Source organism: Ursus arctos, unplaced genomic scaffold (genome assembly GCF_023065955.2).
Source record: "Ursus arctos isolate Adak ecotype North America unplaced genomic scaffold, UrsArc2.0 scaffold_34, whole genome shotgun sequence".
Lineage (NCBI taxonomy): Eukaryota > Metazoa > Chordata > Mammalia > Carnivora > Ursidae > Ursus > Ursus arctos.
Window position 1 is genome coordinate 1,441,911 of NW_026623030.1, and position 21,923 is coordinate 1,463,833.

Here is a 21,923-nt window from a genome sequence, read left to right on the forward strand (position 1 = left end):
TTGAGGACCAGGTAACTGAGGGGCACCAAGATGGAGTTGAAGGACAATGAGATCCCAGTTCTGCCTGTGCTCCTGGGAAAAGGAGTAATTGGATTCCCCTAATCTCAGCCAGCCTGGAGAGCTCTTCTTACCCTCCTCCCACATAGCAGTGTGGTCCTGGGATTCCTCTCCCATCCATACCAAGACTTCCCCAGTGGAAGGTAAGGATATTCCAGTGCTGACTTGAATCCCTAGGCTCAATCTGTCATGACTCAGAAAATCCATGTCAAAGCATTTTAATGTCTGGACAGCTAAGCTCTGCCCTCCAGGGATGCAGAAGTATCTAGAATATAAAGATAGATCAGAGTGGATGAGGAGAGGCAGGTCAGGAAACACATTTGCATGGAGGCCCCTCCCTTCACTGAGGCAGGGGCAATGGATAAGAGATTTATGGGGAAGCCAGACCCAGGGTTGGTGTCTCAGAAGGCATTGTTATTGAGGAGTCTCCACCATGGCCCGAGCTCTGGTCCTCCTCACCCTCCTCACTCAGGGCATGGGTGAGGCCTCCAGGGAAGGGAGCACAGGGACATCTGGGCTGATCCTTTGTCTCCTCCTCAGCCTCACTTGGGTCTCCAGCACTAAACTCACTAGACTGTGTTCTTTCTGTTTTCAGGGTCCTGGGCCCAGTCTACCCTGACTCAGCCTCCCTCATTATCAGGGGCTCTGGGAAGTACTGTCACCATCTCCTGTGCTGGAAGCAGCAGTAACATTGGAGGTAATAATTACATCTCCTGGTATCAGCACCCGCCAGGCACTTCCCCCAAGCTCCTGATTTATCGTGTAAGTTCCCGTCCATCAGGGATCCCTGATCGCTTCTCTGGCTTGAAGACTGGAAACACAGCCATCTTGATCATCTCTGGGCTCCAGGCTGAAGACGAGGGGGATTATTATTGCACCTCAGTTACTTCGAGTGATAATTCTCACAGTGGTGTAAGTTCATGAGGAAGTGAGACCAAAACCTGCCCTCTGCTCACAGGCACTCTCCTTATTTTGAAGATGCTTACCCAACATGGGGACATCTGGCAGCTCATTTCCATGGAGGCCCCCCTTCTCTGGGACAGGTGGAGTGTTTTCTTCAGAATATTCACACTTCATAGAATTCCTAGTCTGTTTCCTGAGGGGACATTTGTCTTCTGGCATGGACCAGTCAGCCTTGATTGGTTTTCCCCTTTAAACCATCTAGGTCAGGGATCTCTGTGCAGATGGAAAATAATTAACCTCAGGAAATTGCATAGCTCTGAGGTAAGTTAGTATCTGTACAGAGAACATAAGAAGAAAGTCCTCTGCCCCACGTAATAGAGAAATGCACTCTGATGGGAGGTCCTGGAGTTGGGGTCTTTAGGGCTATCCTGACTCCAGTTCCTTCAACCACATCCACAAACCCTGGAAAACTCTACTCCTGTTTATTTGGAGTGTTCTCAAAGCTGACTGAGCTTTCTCTTTCTCTCTGTGTCTCTCTTCTCTCCCATATTTTTTGTTTCAACATTGTAAGAATCCAATCATTTTTCTCCCCATGCCATTGTTCTTGTCCAGGCTTCCTTCAGGGCTTGGTTTTATTTGACCTCTAACATTTCCTCAGCCCTGAGCCCAGATCTACCACAATAACACAAACCCTGTGACAATGCTGTTCAGGGGGACAAGCTACCTGGTTCTGAGGGGTGGGCTCTGAAGGACCTTGTGTAGCAGGTGACGCATTCCTTTCTTGAGGAAGATGGAGACAAAGGCAAATGTCTTTGGATGAATTTAAGGGTGATCTAGGGACCTGGTACTAACTGGGAGGGGAAGAAAGAGGGAGGAGAAGGAGCAGAGCAGGGATTCCAGCTCTCACTCAGTGCCTTCCCTGGTACTTGGGTTGCACCAAATGTGGCCCTCAAGAGACAGCAAGGGCCTGAATTTGGGGAAGGTCATGGCTGTGATATACCCGGGCCTGTATGAAGTCCCAAGCGCTGATTCTTCCTGAGTTATGCAAAGGAGGACCTTGTGTGAGGGGTGATCCACATATTTTGGGGCCCAATAAGTTCTTTCCCTGAAAGACCCACAGACACCCCCAGGCCTGAGCCTCAGAGTCCTTCAAGGAAGGGGACAGAGAAGCATGAAGACCAATCCTAGTTAGGAGGATAGGAGGGAGATAAGTAATGTGAACCACCCCCTTCTCTGTTTTTGGTGCCTACAAAGGAAAGAGTGAATCTCTCCTAATTCCATCCCCTCTGCATCCTCTCCCCACCCACAATCCACACAGCACAGAAAGAAAGTACTCGGATTATTCCTCAACTATATGGGGATTCCCAGAACAGGAACTAAGGGGCATTCCAAGTCTGGCTCCATTTGCTGGGCACAAATATGAACTCTGTCCAAGAAAATTCATGTCAAACTGTTTAATCCTTCTTCTAAGTTCTGTGCCCTGGGAAGCATAACTATCTAGAATGAAGGGTTAGATCAGAGGGGGTGAGGAGTGGGAGGTGCTGGAAGCATATTTGTGTGAGGTCCCTCACTCCTCTGAAGCAGGAAAGGGGATATGAGAGGTCTGGAGGAGCCAGGAAAAGGTTTGTGGTTTCAGAAGGCAGTGACCTTTGGGCATCTCTACCATGTGCTTGATGGTCGTCTTCACCTTCCTTACCCAGGGCATTGGTGAGTCTTCCACAAAAGGGACCACAGGGACATCTAACCTGATCATTTGTCTTCTTTTTCTCAGTTTTGTTAAGGCTCCAGCACTGATCTCAGCAGAGTGACTTCTTCCTTTTTTCAGGGTCTTGAGACCAGTCTGCCATGAATGGCTGCCTGGGACTGTGGGATGGACACTCACCTTTGCTGGAAGAAGCAATTTCATTGGACATTATAATGCTGTCTTCTGGTACCAACAGCACCCAGGCATGGCCTCCATACTCCTGATTTACTATACACATTCTCAGCCCTCAGGAATCCCTGCTCACTTCTCTGGCTCCAAGTCTAGGAACACAAACTCCCTGACCATCTCTCAGCTCCAGCCTAAGTATGAGGCTGGTTATCACTGCTGCTCATATGCTCCTGGTGGCACTTTCCATAGTGGTCCAAGTTCATTTGGAAGTGAGACCAAAACCTGCCTTGTGCTCACAGGCTTCCCACTTGCTCTGAAGATGCTTCCTAACTCTGTGAATAGGAGGTTCATGTAGCATGGTGTTGAGAATTCAAGTGTCACTGCTCTCTCTCTCTCTTCAAGCTAAAGTGAGAGGAAACATACTCCACCTAATTGTCTGGGACATGACAGACCTTATTTGTTTCTAGGACCTGGTCCTAGATAATGACTCTTTCCAACTCTGCAATGACAGGAACTGGAGGCCATCAGACCCCTACACTGTTCTTCCTGCAATTTGCAGGGAATCCTTACTTTATTTATTTATTTTTATGTTTTTGTTTTCAGTTCCATTTTTTATTTAAATTAAATTAATTAACATGTTGTATTATTCTTTCAGAGGTAGAAGTCAGTGATTCATCACTTTTATATAATACCTTGTGCTCATTATATCATGTGCCCTCCTTAGTGTCTATCACCCAGTTACCCCATCCCCTCACCTCCTGGAGGGGACAAGGGGATCAGTATCCAGAGTTGCTAGAAAATATTACCTCAAATTACAAAAAATCAATAGGAAACGATGAGACATATGATGAAAGAGGAAAGTGTTATCCATACATGGGGGGGAAGTGGAAGGAGCACAAACTATCTGCAAGAGGGCCAGGATATCAGATTTAGCAGAAGAAGACTTTAAAGTAACTATTATCAATATATTTAAAGAGCTATAAGGAACCATACTTAAAGAACTAAAAAAGAGTATGCTATGTCTCATCAAGTAGAGAATTTCAGTAAAGAGAAAAAATATATGAAAAGCAACCAAGTGGAAATGGTGAATTTGAAAAATACAATAACTGCATTGAAAAAAATCATGAGAGGGGACCAAAGGTAGATTTCAACTAGCTGAAGAAAGCTTCAGCACACTTAACAGAAAGAATGATAGTGTGCCACCCAAAAATCATAGAGGGAAAAGAATGAAGCAAAATTAACAAAACCTCAAAGAAAAGTGGGACACCATTAAGCACACAAGCATGTGTATAGTGGGAGTACCAGAAGGAAAGAAGATAAAGAGAAATGTTTAAAATATTCAAAAAATGGTTAAAAACATCTATGTGATGAAGAATATATATATATATATATATATATATATATATATATATATATATATATATCTCCCCAAGAAGCTGAGCAACCTCCAAAGAGATCCACACACTGGAGAATTAAGAAAATCTTGAAAGCAACAAGATGAAAATGACTTATCATGTATAAGGAAACCCCAATATATTAATAGCCAACTGATCATCAGAAACAATGGAGGTTAGAAGGCAGTGGGATGACATATTGAAAGTGTTGTCAGAAAAAAATTGTCATTCAAGAATCTTATATCTAGCAAAACTAAAATAAAGATGAAATAAAGGTAATCCCAGGTAAAAATTGAAGAGTACATTGCTACACAGGCCTACTATTCAAGAAACACTAAAGAAAGTCGTTCAAGCTAAAAGCAAGTGACCACCAAGAGTAATTCTAATCCATAACAACAAAACAATAACAACAACAAAAGCAAGGAGTACCAGTAAATGTAATTATGTGCAATAGCCCCCACCTCTTACCCGTGGTTTTGCTTTCTGTGGTTTTTGTTACCTGTAGTCAACAGCAGTCTACAAGCAGATGATCCTCCTTCTGATGTATCATGTCTGCTTCATTATAATGTCTACATCATTCACCTTACTTCTCATCATGTAGACATTTTATCATCTCACATCACAAGAAGAGGGGTGAGTACAGGACAATGAGATATTTTGAGATAGGGGAAGAGACTACATTCACATAACTTTTAGTACAGTATATTATTATAATCATTCTACATTAGTTTTCATTATTGTTGTTAAGCTCATACTATGCTTAGTTTATAAATTAAATGTTACCAAAGGAATATATGTACAGGAAAAAAATTATATAGGGCTTGGTACTATCTGTGATTTCAGACATCCACTGGTTGTCTTGGAACACAAGACCCTCTGCAGGTAAGGGGGGAATATTGTAATTATAAAAAACAGTATAAGTTCATATTTCTTCTGTTTTCTTCTATAAACTGATTTTAAAAGCAATTGTATAAAGCAGTGTGTATAAATTTTATTTGACAATAATAACACAAAATGGTGAGCAGGAGAAAAGCTATACTATAGCAAAGAAATGACATTGGATGGTAACTCCTATTGGAAAGGACAAATGAAGAGAACCATAAATGGTAAAAATTAAGGTACCTATAACAAATTCAATAAATAGATACTTGCTCTCCTTTATTCTCTCAGCTTCTTTAAAAGACATAAAATTGTATGAAGTAATGATTGAAATAATACACTGTTGAGTTTGTAACATATACAGGCATACAGCAATAGTGATCTGTCAACAGCATCTCAAGAGAAAGATGGGTGGAGAAGAAGGAGGTAGGATGGAAGTACATAGAAGTAGTATTTCTATATCTCACGAGAATTAAGTTTGTATAAATCTCAAGTGGATACTGTTATATTAAGTTACACATGGTAAGCTCTAAAGTAACTACTAAGAAAATAACAAATTAAGTGAAAACAATCATTAAAAAGTTTAAATGACAACTAGAAAATATTCACATAATGCAAAAGAAAGTAGTAAAGGAAGAAGACAAGATAATAAAAACCATGTGACATAGAATCAGAAATAAACTGGCAGATGTAAATTCAGCTATAAGCCTAAGAACATTAATGTGAATGAATTAAGCAAAGATTAAAGGCAATTAAAGGCAGAGATTGTCAAACTGGATGACAAACATACAACTATATGCTCATATATCCTCATCAACCCCTTTCTCCCATCTCATGGTTAATCTCCACTCTTTGTCCCTCATCCCTTCCTGGGGTACTGGCCCTTACTTGGTTAACTCCAAATTATCCCTTCAAGAGGAGGATAATTTATTTAAAAATCCCAACCTTAGGAGGTCAACCATGAAAGGAAGAATAAGTGAGATATTTTTGCTAAATATTCTCATAGGATCCCATACTCCCCTCTCACAATGTTCTGACACAGGTAATATCTCAATACCTATTGTTACTGTTAGACTCAGTTCTGTGTGAAAGAGATAGTGCACAGGTCCCAACAAACTAGTAATTTTGAATATCTACAGTCATGCTGATAACTTACATTGGAAACTACAGAATGCCCTTGTGGGACAGGACAAGACCCTGGAGACCATGTGCACCAATCACCACCATGATCCCAGGAGGAAACTTAGGTTATAGGACCGACACTTTGCTGTCTGGGGAACTTGAGGCAGGCCTCTGGGGATGAGAATCAGATACTCTATGAGAGGAGAAAAATAGGTAGGCCTTTCCACAGGTGCTGTGATAACAGACTGGAAGGAACCCAGCCACGTTGCTACTGCCCTGAAAATCAGAGTTCTTATGGGTGACTGTATTAGTTTGCTAGGACTGTGATAACAGATCACCACAAGCTGGGGATGGAGTTGACAATAGAAATATATTATCTCACAACTCTAAGGTCAGCAGTCTGAGATCAAGGCACTGGCAGGGCTGCTATTGTTTTGTAGGCTGTGAAAGAGAATCTGTTCCATGCCTCTCTTCCAGCGCCTGGTGGCTTTCTGGCAATCTTTGGTATTCTTTACCTTGTAGATTCTGCCTCTATCTTCATATGGTGTTCTCCCTTGACAGAGTCTGTCTCCAAATTTTCCCTTTGTATAAGGACACCAGTCAAATTGGATTGGGGCCCACCCTACTCCAGTGCAACCTCGTCTTAATTTAACTAATTACATCTGCAATGATCCTATACTGAAAGAAGGTCCCAGTGAGAGATACTGGAGGTTAGGACTGAAACATATACACTTGGGGGCAGTGGGACATAATTCAACCCACAACTGTCTCTGCCAAGGTTGGCCCCTCCCTGCCCTTGGGGGATTCTGCAGGTTGAATGGGCACCACAAAGCTCTCAAGGATCAGGGGGGCATACCTACTAGCCCAGAAGAAGCCCTGACCATCTCCTAAATGGCCTCTCTGCCTTGACATCCAGGCTCCATCCTTGCTTTCTGATTATCAGCACAGTGAATGAATCTCTGACATGACAAGATGGCTTCCACATTCTCCCAATCAGATCAGAAGTGAGACAAGAATCTCATAATCATCAGGACATGGAGTGCAGTGCCAGCTGCCTTCCTGATGGAGTTCCCCCAGGACACCAAGATGATCTGCTTCTCCTGCACCTGTGCATCTAAGACCTCCTGAGCCCACCGCAGCTCTGCTGGGGACATGGCATGTCTATAGCCTGTGAAATCCCCATTGTGCTTCTCTGACTCCTAGAGGGATCAGTGTGAGGTGCCCCTGGTCTCTCTGCCCCAGCCTCTCTTCACTCAGTGAGACCAGCCCCAGCCCTGAGGCCCATCATCCCTCCCCTATGCCCACCCAGGCCTCCGTGCTACCCTCTGTGGTCAGGTCAGAGGACACACGCTGACTGTCAACCTGTGTAGTTCAGGTTTGCAGTTTCTGCAGAACTCGGTTCTCCCTCCCAGAACTAGGAAGTCACAGGTAGGGCACCTCTAGTGAGATGATGGGGATGACATGGCACATGTCACAGAGTCTGGACAAGCAGGAAGTAGTTCTGCTGTAGTTCTGCTGGGACATCCCATGATGTCTCTGTTGGAGAACCAGGACCATGTCCCTGGGCTGGAAGACCCAGCAAGCAGGATGGCACCCTGAGAGGATGTGCCTCTTGTGACCTGTGCGAAGAGAGTTCCTCTGAGGGTGCGTGCGCGTGTGTGTGTGAGAGAGAGAGAGAGAGACAGAGACAGAGACACAGAGACACAGAGACACAGAGACACAGAGACAGAGAGAGGAATACATATAGAGTGACATTCAACCTGGAGGCCACTAGGGGACACTGTGGGTCTTGGTTTTGGAGCCCAGTAAGTCCAAATCCCCTGGGCTGTGCTTAAGTGCAAAGGGTATGACTGATGCTTCCTTTGAAGAGACTTGTGTTGTGTAAAATCAACTCTCCATTCTTGAAACCCACACCTGGCCCTTCTGGCCTCAGGAAATTACTAGCATGAGGCCCTTAATCTCAGGGCTCAGACATGAGCTTACAGAGACACACTAAAGAATGTAAAATAGATTTTCATCTGATGCCCCTCCTTCCTTGAGCTGCAAAAACAGAGGATAAGATGGGACTTTGGAGAGTTCAGCCCCAGCAGGACAGCCTCAGAGCAGTTTCTACAGCTCCTCCCCACCATGGACTGGGTTCCCTTCTACCTCCTGCCCTTTATTTTCTCTACAGGTCAGGGTTCCACCTCCATGTTATTTCCCTCCAAGCACAGTGACTGGGGACCTCTGTCCTGTGTCCAGTACATTCTGCATCATTCTTGTGTTTTGTGTTTCCAGGCTTCTGTGCTCTACCTTTGCTGACCCAGCCTCAATCTGCATCCACTTCCGTGGGAGCCTTGGTCAAGCTCACCTGCACCCTGAGCAGTGAGCACAGCAATTACTTTGTTTACTGGTTTCAACAGCAACCAGGGAAGGCCCCTCAGTATGTGATGAAGGTTAATAGTGACAGAAGCTACAGAAAGGGGGACAGGATCCCCAGTCACTTTTCAGGCTCCAGCTCTGGGGTTGACTGCTATTTAACCATCTCCAACGTCCAGTCTGAGGATGAGGATGAGGATGAGGATGAGGATGAGTCTTACCATGGTGCAGACTATGCAATCGATGGTCAATATGGTTAAACCACAGTGATACCCATAAAGGGGAAGTGAGGCCAAAACTTCCCACCCTCTCTCTCCTCTTCCCATGGGGACTAAGATGGAGCTGCTGCCTGTCCCTCTCCAGGACCCTGAGATCTTTGACTCTTCTTATAAACACTGTCATCCTGTGCCTCTCTCCCAAGACACCACTACAGAAAGGCAGACAGAGGTCATAATTTAGGTCATTTTTGACAACAGAACATTCTCTTTCCTCTACCACAGTGCAGGGAAATATCAGACCAACCCAGGCAAGAAAACTATCCTGAGAAGGTAGCTGGGCTGAAATGACCCCAAGAGCCATCAGACCATGTGCATCCATGATGGGTCTCACTCAGGGAATAGACAGAGATCTCAGGGTTCTGGGTTTGACCAAGAAAGTTAGTTCAGTGAATACCTTCTTTTTTTAAGATTTTTTATTTTATTTATTTGACAGAGACAGCCAGCGAGAGAGGGAACACAAGCAGGGGAGTGGGAGAGGAAGAAGCAGGCTCCTAGCAGAGGAGCCTGACATGGGGCTCAATCCCAGAACGCTGGGATCATGCCCCAAGCTGAAGGCAGATGCTTAACGACTGCGCCACCCAGTCACCCCTGAATATCTTCACTATAGTTTCATCATGGAGTATGATAGGACTCCTACCAGTGTTGAATGTTCTCCCCAAAGGAGGCAGGACAGAGAGTCTTAGACTCATGGTAGGTGCAGAGCTGAAGTCTAGTAGGAAAACAGAGTGCATGTTAAGATATCTGTGTCAGGACCAACGTGGACTATGACTTGGGCTTCTCCATCTGCAGTCAATTCTCAGCTTTTGGTGCCAAGAATGAGTCCACATCCTGCATATAGGACCTCTTGGGTCTGCCCAGGACCATATCTACTAGGACTACAGCACGGCCTGTTGAAGGGGGAGTGCTTACATGGTAAATATATTGAATCTCCTGAATCCCAGCCCTGTGACCCTCAAATGTATGCTGGAATGGGGGCAAGCTTCTTTGACATATTGGTTTCCTCCATAGTTTTTAAGCATCTGAAAAACAAGCATGTGTCGCACACACCCACACTTTTGTGTTAACATTGAGCATCTGTATTGATCAAGGTAACACTGGTTCCTGGGTGCTGGCTTGAACAGGGTTGGGAGATTTTGAGTCTGGATCCCAGAAAGTCAGGTTGGGTCCCCTTAGTGATGAAGCTCTGAGATGGAAAATCCAGGAGCTGCCAATAGCCTGGAAAACTCCCAAGTGGGTAGGAGGAGAGAAAGTGGCTGTTCTTCTGGAGATGGAGTCGGCAGGGGTGCAGAAGGAGTGAGAGGAGAGGTGAACATCAGGTCCTGGAGTCACAAGGGATCGAAGGTCCATCCTACTCACTCCAGTAAAAGATCATTCTCTACGAAGGGTTTGCAGTGGTTTTGTCTCCAAAAAAGGCCCCCACAGGTCTTTTTAGTAGGGATTTTGCTACACCACTTACATTGTAAGAAAGGCAGTCAAAAGGATTGTACAGAAATAATATCCAAGGCCATACTGTGAATCATGCCACCTTCAAACCCACTTGGGGCCTTTTGGTATTTATAACTTTGAAGAAAGTAACCCAGGGGTCTTATATGGACAGACAGATGGACAAACTGTGGAAGCAAGGACATTGAATGGAAAAGGGAGGCAGATAAAGAGCATTCCTTGTTGTGTTTAGATGGTAACCAACCAATGAGGCAGTAACAACTACAAAGAGTTGGTTAAAAGGGGTCAAAGTATTCCATTAGTGGCCATTAATAGGTTCAGGGTCTCAGTAAGAGACCACTGGTCAGCTTGTTATGTGAAAGTGAATAATGAACAGTGTCAAGAGTGAGTTCCACTTCCTGGATTGTTCCTCTTCAGTGGCTATTGGCTTAACAGATTTCTAGGTGATTCTGAGATCAGTAATGAAATTTATCTCAAACATTCCTGTGTAGATTGTGGTCTTAGCAAAGTTCTCCAGAATGGAAGTCCCTTAGTATCATTGTCTCATTTGGGGAATCTCTTGGACCTGATGAGGTATTTATAATTTAACTCAGGGAGCAGATGAAACAGGAAACAATATCTAGATAGGAGGAGAGAAGGAGGTGATGTCACTGACAGTGTGACAGGAGAGACCAGGCAAGCTGAACGAAGAGTGAGCATATGTTGAAGGAGGTCTCCTTTCCCTAGTGTCCCCCTACTTATTCTGCATCTCCCTCCCTTCTTCCCTATCTCCCTTCACCCCTATCTCCCCATTCTCACTAATTATCAAAAGTTCTCACTTTTGTGGCACTTGGGTGACTCAGATGGTTGAGTGTCTGTCTTCGGCTTGGGTCATGATCCTGGGGTCCTGAGATCGAGGCCTAAGTTGGGTTCTCTGCTCAGTGGGGAACCTGCTTCTTCCTCTCCCTCTGCCTCGCACTCCCCCTGCTTGTGCACTCTCTCTGTCTCTGTCAAATAAATAAATAAATAAATAAATAAATAAATAAATAAATAATCTTTTTTGAGAAGTTCTCATTTCAATCTCTTTCTCTGGAGATGTCTGAAATACTCCCCATTTGTCATGTTCTATTTAATTCTTCCAGTATCCCAGCTGCATCCTATACTGTGTGTTCTTCTTTCATATATTCTTTCCACAATTTTTTTCTGTCCTAGAGTATGTGTGTTTGTGTATCAGTCTGTCTGTCTGCCTGACTTTATTCTGTAGTGGTCACAATACCAAAAATAGTGATATTGAGTCTGTTATTGTACTAGAAGTCCTGTGTGACAACCAGAATCCTAACCTTCACCTACATGATTGAAACTCTCATTTCCCCAGAGGTGGGGTGTGTTGGCAACCACAACTCCAGGACTTACTTCTGCTGAAGACATCTGGTACAGCAGGGGCATGTCACCTTCCTGATAGCAGCCTGCATCTGGTGACCTCTGCATGTGGGTGGGATAACAGCTGGGCCCCTGCAGTCTATTCTGTAGGATTCTGAGGAATATACCCAGCAACAGAGCTCCCATAATTTCTACTGTAGGCCTGGCTGTCACAATCTCACAGCGCACCTCCTTCTCTGCTCATGCCTGCTTCTTCATCTTTCATTTTATCTTAGCTGTTCTGATAGATATGTAGTGATATCTTATTGTAGTTTTAATTTGCATGACTCTACTGGGAAATGATGAACATCTTTCCATGTGCCATTTGCCATCTTTATATCCTCTTGAATGATTGAATTTGTTGTTGGTTTTTTTACTCCTTAATTTTTGATAGCTCTGTATATACTCTATACACCAGTTGTTTGTTATATATGTGGTTTTCAAATATTTTCTGTCTGTTACCTCTTTATTTCATTCTCTTTAGATATTTCTGCAAAGCAGGTTTTAATTTTCATGAGGTTCAGTTTATGAAACTTTCCTTTTACAAATAATGCTTCTGGTGTCATCAAAAACTTATGCATATCCCTAGATCCTGATGATTTTCTCCTATGTAATTTTCTAACACATAGAACAGACAAGCAAACAAACAACAAACTACCTAAGAGCTGCAGGACCAGTTCACTGTGTTAGATGATGGAATTATGGCCTCTCCTATGGCCCATGACCACTGTCCCTATAAGCCCTGTTTCATGCACTCTGCAACCTACCACCATGGATGATCTCATCACTAGAGTGGATGACTGAAGTATTCTTGCCAAGCCCAGAGAGGAAGCCCAGGGCACAGACTAAACATCAGAGAGAGTTCTGGGGAACCCGAGTACAGGCTTTGAAGTTAGGGCCCAAACTTAAATTCTCCAGTAAACCCAGTTGTTCTCTGCTCAACAAGGAGCCACTCAACAAGGCCACAAGTAAAGAAGTAGATCTGCATGAGGACAACCCGTTCCTGAGGATAAGAGAACTTCTGATGCTCCATCCCCAACTTTGGGTTCAGAGGTAGAGCCTGAGGCATCTCTACCATGGCCTGGACTCCTTTCTTTCTCCCCCTCCTCCTTCTCTGCACAGGTGCTTCCCCCCCAACAACTCAGCTCCCAGAGATACCAGGGATCAGCCTGGCCTTGATCTTCAGCTCAGAACAGAGGATGTTACATGGTATGAACCCTTGAGAATAAGACTCTCATTCTCAGATGCACCTCTCTTCTCTCTCAGGTCCTGTGGCTGCTTCTGAGCTCATTCAGCTACCTGTGGTATCTGTGGCCTTGGGACAGATGGCTAGTATTACCTGCCAGGGAGACATCTTTGGAAGTGGTTTGGCTAACTGGTATCAGTAGAAACCAGGCCAGGCCCCCACACTGGTCACATACACTGAGAGTGACCTGCCTTTGGACACCCCTGACTGATTCTCTGGCTCCAACTCGGGATGCAGCCACCCTGACCATCAGGGGGGTCCATGCTGAGGATGAAGCAATTATTGTCAATCATATGACAGCAGTAACAATGTCACAGTGACAGGCAGAGGGAGAAGTGAGACACAAATCCCATCCCCATCTGTGTCACACTCCCCTCCATCTCCAGGAGGACTATGGACAAAGCAGTGAGCACATCTGGCCCAGATCTTTAGAACTCAGGTCCCCAGAAACTCCTTCTTCCCTCTGCCCTCCACACAGGCTCTGCACAGGGTGGATCAGAAGTACAGTTAGGGCTGGCAGGACCAGGCTGTCCTGTTGTCTGCAGATATGTGTTAGGGAAAAGGGGCCTGAATAGAAGGACAGACTGAGGGAGACATGCACCCAGTGGTAATTGGCCCTGGATGTCCATACGGTAGTGAGGGAGCACTCATCAGCCCAATTTTTCTGCACTAATCCCCAGAAATCCCCAACTTACCTGAGCTCCTGAAGCTCCAGAATATTATAGCAGCCTTGAATTCTGAACAGAGCAATCCAGTGTAGTAGTGGACACTGTAGTATCCACCAAGGTCTCCTTCTCAGAGATGACCCATGTACCACCTACCCAAACCTACTGGGAGCTCCTGGCAGCTCACTGCTGGGCACTCACTGGGAATTGCTATTGTGGAGGACTGTCTCTCTCAAGGCTATGCCCCATCTCAGAATGTGGCTCAGGTCTAATACTGCCTGTGGTCAAGACCCCAACTTCCTGTCTCAGTACAGAATGACTTTGTAGGCCCTCCCAGCTAAGGCCTCAATTGCAATTACATTACACGTCTTCTAAATCTTGCCTCTTACATTTCCTTTTAAAGGCATCACCCTAAAACCTTTCTGTATGCAACTGTCCATCACTGAGTGTGATTCCAGAGACCCGGAAGGAAGGAAGGAAGGAAGGAAGGAAGGAAGGAAGGAAGGATCAGTCTGAACTGGTTCTAAAATTGTATTGATGATAGAATTTATAGGTAAGACAGAGGGAAAAAAGACAGTGGAGGAGTAGGGGACCCCTTTCTCAGCTGGTCCCCTGAGTCAAGCTGGATATGTACCAGACCATCCTGAAAACCCACTGAATCAGCCTGAGATGCAGGAACATACATCTGGATCTCTACAAATGAATATCTCCAGCGCTGAGTATTGAGGTACGAAGTGGGGAGCCGTGAACCTGCGCACAGATATCAGAAGATAAATGGAAGGGGGAAGGAGCTGCCGCGCTCGGGCACCAGGAAGCTGTAGCCACCTGCCCTGGGGAGTGGGCCGGACGTGTGGACCAGAACCCATGAAAAAATAGACTGAGACCGTTAGCCTGGGAACGCGGGGAACGAGACTGAAAACAGGAGCTCTGGAGCGCTCACTGGAACCAGACTAAAACCAAAGCTCGGGAGCGTGCTTGCGACCAGACTGAAAACTGGCGTTCTGGAGTGTGCGTGAACCACACTGAAACAGGGGGCTCGGGAGCACGCACGGGAACCGGGGGCAGCTGGCAGTGTTAGAAGCACAAAGGACAGAGATGTGCTGGCCCTGGAAGTGAGGGCTGAGACACCGGCTGTAGGGCGCACAACCCGGGACACTGCAGGGTTTTTGGCAGCACCAACAGAAACAGAGTTAAAGTGGCCAAGAGAGCTCAGTGGAGAGAGGACTGCGATCTCTCTGTTCTGAGACACAGGCTGGGATTCAGCCACTGCTGCTCTGACTCTCAGAAGAGTCACAGAAAACTGCCAGGGAAAGCCGCCAGAGAACAAAAGCCCAGAAATACCAGGTCACATTGTGCCCATCCCCATCCCCCCTCTCAGGGGACAGGGAGACTCTACCCAAACAGGGTTGCCTGAGTATCAGTGCAGCAGGCCCCTCCCCCAGAAGGCTGGCTGAAAAATCAAGAAGCCCACATCCCTAAGGACCATAAAAAACAAGTGCACACTGCCTGGGTTCTGGTCAATAATTTGGGCTCTGGGCAACCCCGCAACCTCTCCTCATCAGAATGACAAGAAGGAGAAATCCCCCCCAGCAAAGAAAAGATAATGAGTCTGTGGCCTCTGCCACAGAACTGAAGGATATGGATATAGCCAAATTATCAGAAATGGAGTTCAGAGTAACAATGGTCAAGATGATGTGTAGACTTGAAAAAAATTAAAAATATTAAAGAGAATATAGAATCTCTAAGGTTGGAAATGAGAGTGAATTTGGCAGAAATTAAAAATGCTATGAATCAAATGCAGTCAAAACTAGATGTTCTGATGGCCAGGGTAAATAAGGCAGAAGAACGAATTAGTGAATTGGAGGATGGGATGGTAGAAGAGAAAGTTAAAACAGAAACTTGGCTCAAAAAAATCCAATCTCAAGAATGTAGGTTATGGGAGATTACTGACTCAATGAAACGTTCCAATGTCAGAATCATCAGCATCACCGAGGGGGTGGAGAAAGACAGAGGTCTAGAAGAGACATTTTACTAACATAATATAACAAAAAAATATTATTATAAATAAAAAAAGAAGAGATATTTGAACAAATTGTAGCTGAAAACTTCCCTAATCTGGCAAAGGATACAGAAGGACAATATATTATTCTTAAAGGATGTATCCAACAAGTGGAATGGCAATTATAAATATCTATGCCCCCAACACGGGAGCAGCTAGATACATAAGCCAACTCTTAACCAGAATAAAGAGACATATAGATAATAATACATTAATAGTAGTGGACCTCAACACTCCGCTCTCAGCAATAGACAGATCACCTAAGCACAAAACAAACAAAGAAGCAAGGACTTTGAATGCCATACTAGACCAGATGGACCTCATAGACATATACAGAACACTACACCCCAGAACAACAGAATACTCATTCTTTTCGAATGCACATGGAACTTTCTCCAGAATAGACCATATACTGGGTCACAAAACAGGTCTCAACCAATACCAAAAGAATGAAAATATTCCCTGCATATTCTCAAACCACAATGCTTTGAGGGGAGAGGTCACAACCAACACCAATGAAATAGGAAGGATTATTAGAAACTTTTATCAACAGCTTTATGCCAATAAATTAAACAACCTGGAAGAAATGGAGGCCTTCCTGGAAACCTATAAACTACCAAGACTGAAACAGGAAGAAATTGATTTTTTAAAGAGACCGATTAATTATGAAGACATTGAAGCAGTGATCAAAAACCTCCCCAAAAACAAGAGCCCAGGGCCTGATGGATTCCCCAGGGAATTCTACCAAACATTCAAAGAAGAAATAATACCTATTCTTCTGAAGCTGTTTCAAAAAATAGAAACAGAAGGAAAACTACCAAACTCATTCTATAAGGCCAGTATTACCTTGATCCCCTAACCAGGCAAAGACCCCGTCAAAAAGGAGAATTACAGACAGATATCCCTAATGAATATGGACACCAAAATTCTCAACAAGATCCTAGCTAATAGGATCCAACAGTACATTAAAAAGGATTATCCATCATGAACACGTGGGATTCATCCTTGGGACGCAAGGATGGTTCAACGTTCGCAAATCGATCAGTGTGATAGATCATATCAACAAGAAAAGAGTCAAGAACCATTTGATCCTCTCAATTGATGCAGAAAAAGCATTGGACAAAATACAGCATCCTTTCCTGATTAAAACACTTCAGAGTGAAGGGATAGAAGGTACATTCCTCAATTTAAAAAAACCATCTATGAAAAGCCTACAGCAAATATCATTCTCAATGGGGAAAAGCTGGAAGCCTTTCCCTTAAGATCAGGAACACGACAAGAATGCCCACTCTCGCCACTATTATTCAACATAGTACTAGAAGTCCTTGCAACAGCAATCAGACAACAAAAAGGGATAAAAGGTATCCAAATCAGCAAAGAAGAAGTCAAATTGTCTCTCTTCGCAGGTGACATGATACTCTATATGGAAAACACAAACAACTCCACCCCCAAACTTCTAGAAGTTATAGAGCAATTCAGTAATGTGGCAGGATACAAAAGCAATGCTCAGAAATCAGTTGCATTTCTATACACGAACAATGAGACTGAAGAAAGAGAAATTAGGGAATCCGTTCCATTTACAGTAGCACCAAAAATCATACATTATCTCGGAATTAGCTTAACCAGAGACATAAGGGATCTATATTCTAGAAACTACAAATCACTCTTGAAAGACATTGAAGGAAAAGACACAAAAAGATGGAAAAATATTCCACGCTCATGGATTGGAAGAATTAACATAGTTAAAATGTCTATGGTACCCAGAACAATCTACACTTTCAATGGCATCCCGATCAAAATACCAATGACATTTTTCAAAGAACTGGAACAGACAGCCCTTAAATTTGTGTGGAACCAGAAAAGGCCCCGAATCGCCAAGGAATTGTTGAAAAGGATAAACAAAGCTGGGAGCATCACGTTGCCAGTTTTCAAACTATACTACAAAGCTGTGATCACTAAGAAGCATGGTACTGGCACAAAAACAGACACATAGACCAATGGAACAGAATAGAGAACCCAGAAATGGACCTTTGGCTCTTTGGGCAACTAATCTTTAACAAAGCAGGAAAAACCATCTGGTGGAAAAAAGACAGTCTCTCCAAGAAATGGTGCTGGGAAAATTGGACAGCTACATGCAAAAGAATGAAACTTGACCACTCTCTCACACCACACACAAAGGTAAATTCCAAATGGATGAAAGACCTCAATGTGAGACAGGAATCCATCAAAATCCTAGAGGAGAACATAGGCTGCAACCTCTTTGACATCGGCCACAGCAACTTTTTTCACGACACATCTCCAAAGGCAAGAGAAACAAAAGAAAAAATGAACTTGTGGGACTTCATCAAGATAAAAAGCTTCTGCACAGCCAAGGAAACAGTCAAAAGAACTAAGAGACAGCCCACAGAATGGGAGAAGATATTTGCAAAAGTCACCATACAGTACATCCCAAGATTTTGATGTAAAGTTCCATGATTCATTATTTGCATATAACACCCAGTGCACCATGCACAGATAAAAGATTAGTATCCAAGATCTACAAAGAACTTCTCAAACTCAATACACATGAAACAAATAATCAAATCAAAAAAGGGCAGAAGATATGGATAGACACTTTTCCAAAGAAGACATACAAATGGCTAACAGACACATGAAAAAATGTTCAAAATCATTAGCCATCAGGGAAATTCAAATCAAAACCACCTTGAGATACCACCTTACGCCAGTTAGAATGGCAAAAATGGACAAGGCAAGAAACAACAAATCTTAGAGAGGATGTGGAGGAAGGGATCCCTCTTACATTGTTGGTAGGAATGCCAGTTGGTACAGCCACTTTGGAAAACAGCGTTGAGTTCCCTTAAAAAGTTAAAAATTGAGCTACCTTATGATCCAGCCATTGCACTACTGGGTATTTACCCTAAAGATACAGACGTAGTGAAGAGAAGGGCCATATGCACCCCAATGTTCATAGCAGCATTTTCCACAATAACCAAATTGTGGAAGGAGCCTAGATGCCCTTCAACAGATGACTGGATTAAGAAGATGTGGTCCATATATACAATGGAATATTACTCAGCCATCAAAAAGAACAATTTCACAACATTTGCTGCAACATGGACGGCACTGGAGGAAATTATGCTAAGTGAAATAAGTCAAGAAGAGAAAGACAATTATCTTATGGTTTCACTCATCTATGGAACATAAGAAGTAAGAAGATCAGTAGGGGAAGAAAGGGAAGAAGAAGGGGGGGTAATCAGAAGGGGGAATGAACCATGAGAGACTATGGACTCTGGGAAACAAACTGAGGGCTTTAGAGGGGAGGGGGTGGGGGATCGGGATAGGCTGGTGATGGCTATTAAGGAGGGCACGTATTGCATGGTGCACTGGGTGTTATACGCAAATAATGAATCATGGAACTTTACATCAAAATCTTGGGATGTACTGTATGGTGACTAACATAAGAAAAATTTTTATAAAAAAAATAAAATATATTAATCAGTCTTTCTCATCAACATAACAGTGAATGGGCTGGCACCTCCCAGGGCCTAGGTGGCCCCATGGGTAAGTGCAGGAGTGCCCCCCACAGGCTTCTGGCAGAACGGAGAGCAGGAAGCTGTCTCCCTCAGGACCTGGAACATTTGGCTGAGGTTGTCCCACATCCCCTCTCAGCCTGGGCAGCTTTCCTCACCTGGTGCAGGGGACGGCTGCTGATTTGCACCTGCCAGTTTCTGCTCTTCTCTCTCCCTCTCCAGGGACCAGGGACCTGCACTCCTCCCCTGGCCTCCCTTCCTTGTCAGGTGCACACCTCCCTCATTTCCTGCTCAGCTCAGCCAGTCTGTGGGGCACTGGAGAAAGCAGTGCTGGTCATCAACTGGGGACAAGACAGGGGACAGATCCAGATACACATGTATAATCTTAGTCCCTGTAACTGCAGTTGGATTAGAGGGACAAAAGGAGTAGTAACCACTCCCCTGAGTGGCTTGAGCCTTCAGGTGACTTATGGAGAACTCAGGACTTTTCTGAACCCACCTATGTCAAATATGTCCACACCCCAGCAGCTCTCCCCTGGAGACCATCTACGTGCCCAGGAGCTGCCCAGAGAACTTGACTTATTACCTGGAAATTGTCTCTTACCACACCTGACCACATCCCTCTGTGCACAGAATGCTCCCCTTAGGAGAAAAGTCCACACTGGCCCTGAAGTGGGTTTGAATCCAGGTCCCTCAGCTTTATCCTGCTCTTCCCTATCCTCTAACTCCCTGCTGCTAGCCAAGGGCACAGTTCTTCCCATACATGTCACACTGCTTATTTCTCTTCCCATTCCAAGAGCAGCACCAGAGTTCCCTCTTCAAGAACTGTGTCTTGTTCATGCAGAATTCCCAGGATGGAATGCCAGACCAATGTTGGTCTGCTTGGTGGAAGCTCTCCTGTCTTTGTCTTTGGGGCATTAGTCCTTGATCACCCACCCACACACCCACACTTGAGCCCTGCATCCACAATTGGCCCTAATGAGAGCCATCCCCTGAGTCTGGCACCCCCAGTGCTAAGCTGCATTACTACCTGCATGACCTTAAACCAGTGCTCTCCTCCTCCAAATGAGCCTGCTCATGTTTTCATGGATAATCCAGGCCCATCAGCCAGAACACGAGGCAGGCAGAAGCCATGACACATTCCTGGACACATACAAAACTCATTCCTCACTGTAGCAGCAGTCCATTCAGGAATCAGGACCTGAACTCTAGGCTATAAATTTACATCTTTACAAAGAGAGGCCCCTGCCCCTCCAGCAGCCTGCGTGGAGTGGCCACCAGGGGGCAGCAGAGATCACCTAGTAAAGCAGCCTGCAGATGGGGAGGACCTGGGCATCAAGGCTTCTAACAGGCAGGGGGGGGGGGGTTACTAACCAGGATCTGAGAACTTAAGGATATTTTTCATTTGTCTACAGCGCCATCCTTCATTCTCAAGTACAGACTCCTCACGGTGCATGTGTCAGGTCCAAGTCTTGCAGACATTGCCTATTTCTCTAATACAGGTTAGAGGCTCTTGGCCTTGCACCACCAACTCGTGCCCCACCCCACTTAATTTTTTTATTTTTTTAATGTTTTTTTTATTATATTATGTTAGTCACCATACAGTACATCCCTGGTTTTTGATGTAAAGTTCGATGATTCATTAGTTGCGTATAACACCCAGTGCACCATGCAATACATGCCCTTCTTACTACCCATCACCAGCCTATCCCATTCCCCCACCGCCCTCCCCTCTGAAGCCCTCAGTTTGTTTCTCAGAGTCCATAGTCTCTCATGCTTCATTCCCCCTTCTGATTACCCCCTTCTTTATCCCTTTCTTCCCCTACCAATCTTCTTAGTTCTTATGTTCCATAGATGAGAGAAACCATATGATAATTGTCTTTCTCTGCTTGACTTATTTCACTTAGCATTATCTCCTCCAGTGCCGTCCATGTTGCAGCAAATGTTGGGTAATCATCCTTTCTGATGGCTGAGTAATATTCCATTGTATATATGGACCACAACTTCTTAATCCAGTCATCTGTTGAAGGGCATCTCGGTTCCTTCCACGATTTAGTTATTGTGGACAATGCTGCTATGAACATTGCCCACCCCACTTTATTAGCGCTAAATGGCTAACACTGTCCACAAACACTCATCCTCCCTGTGATCACACATTTCCTCCTCCCTCCTCTGTGCTGAGACCCCTGTGCTGTCAGACACAGCTGCTCCTCCTGCCTGGAGGTGCCTCCCACCTGCCCCTCACCTGTCCCACCACTTACCCCCCTCAAGGAAGGGAGAGAGGACTGGAAAATTCTGGTCTTCCCTTTCCCAGTGCCTGGGACAAAGTAATCTTCATAATAAACTTTTTCCCACTTAACTTATAAATTAAGATGTTTATTACCTATTTTTCCTACACTGAAGACAACCTAATTATGATAAATATTCCCTTGAACTATTACTAAACTTTGAAGCTCCCTCTCATTCTCTTATATGGAAAACATCTCCTTTTGTATCTGCAGAGGCTGACTGCAAAATGGGGATACTGACGCGCAGCCTCTATGACTCCCTGTAAGAGCTCATGGCCAAGAGCAAATATTTACAGCACCATGATGGTTTTGGGAACTCCATGTGTTCTTGATGAAGGATGAATTTTACTTGATATCTGTGGCCTATGAGCTGTGATCTGATGTAGGAATCTACACCTGTGTGAGCATCGTAGTGTCACTAATAGAATGG

General features: G+C 44.5%; 1 gene segment (V, D, J or C); it reads left to right on the forward strand.

Annotated features, from left to right (window-relative positions):
* The first annotated feature begins 2,633 nt into the window (after window positions 1–2,633).
* LOC130542424 (immunoglobulin lambda variable 4-3-like) lies at window positions 2,634–8,846 on the forward strand. The segment is given in 2 exon segments: window positions 2,634–2,667; window positions 8,506–8,846. Coding segments are annotated over 2 exon segments (375 nt in total).
* Window positions 8,847–21,923: the final 13,077 nt, after the last annotated feature.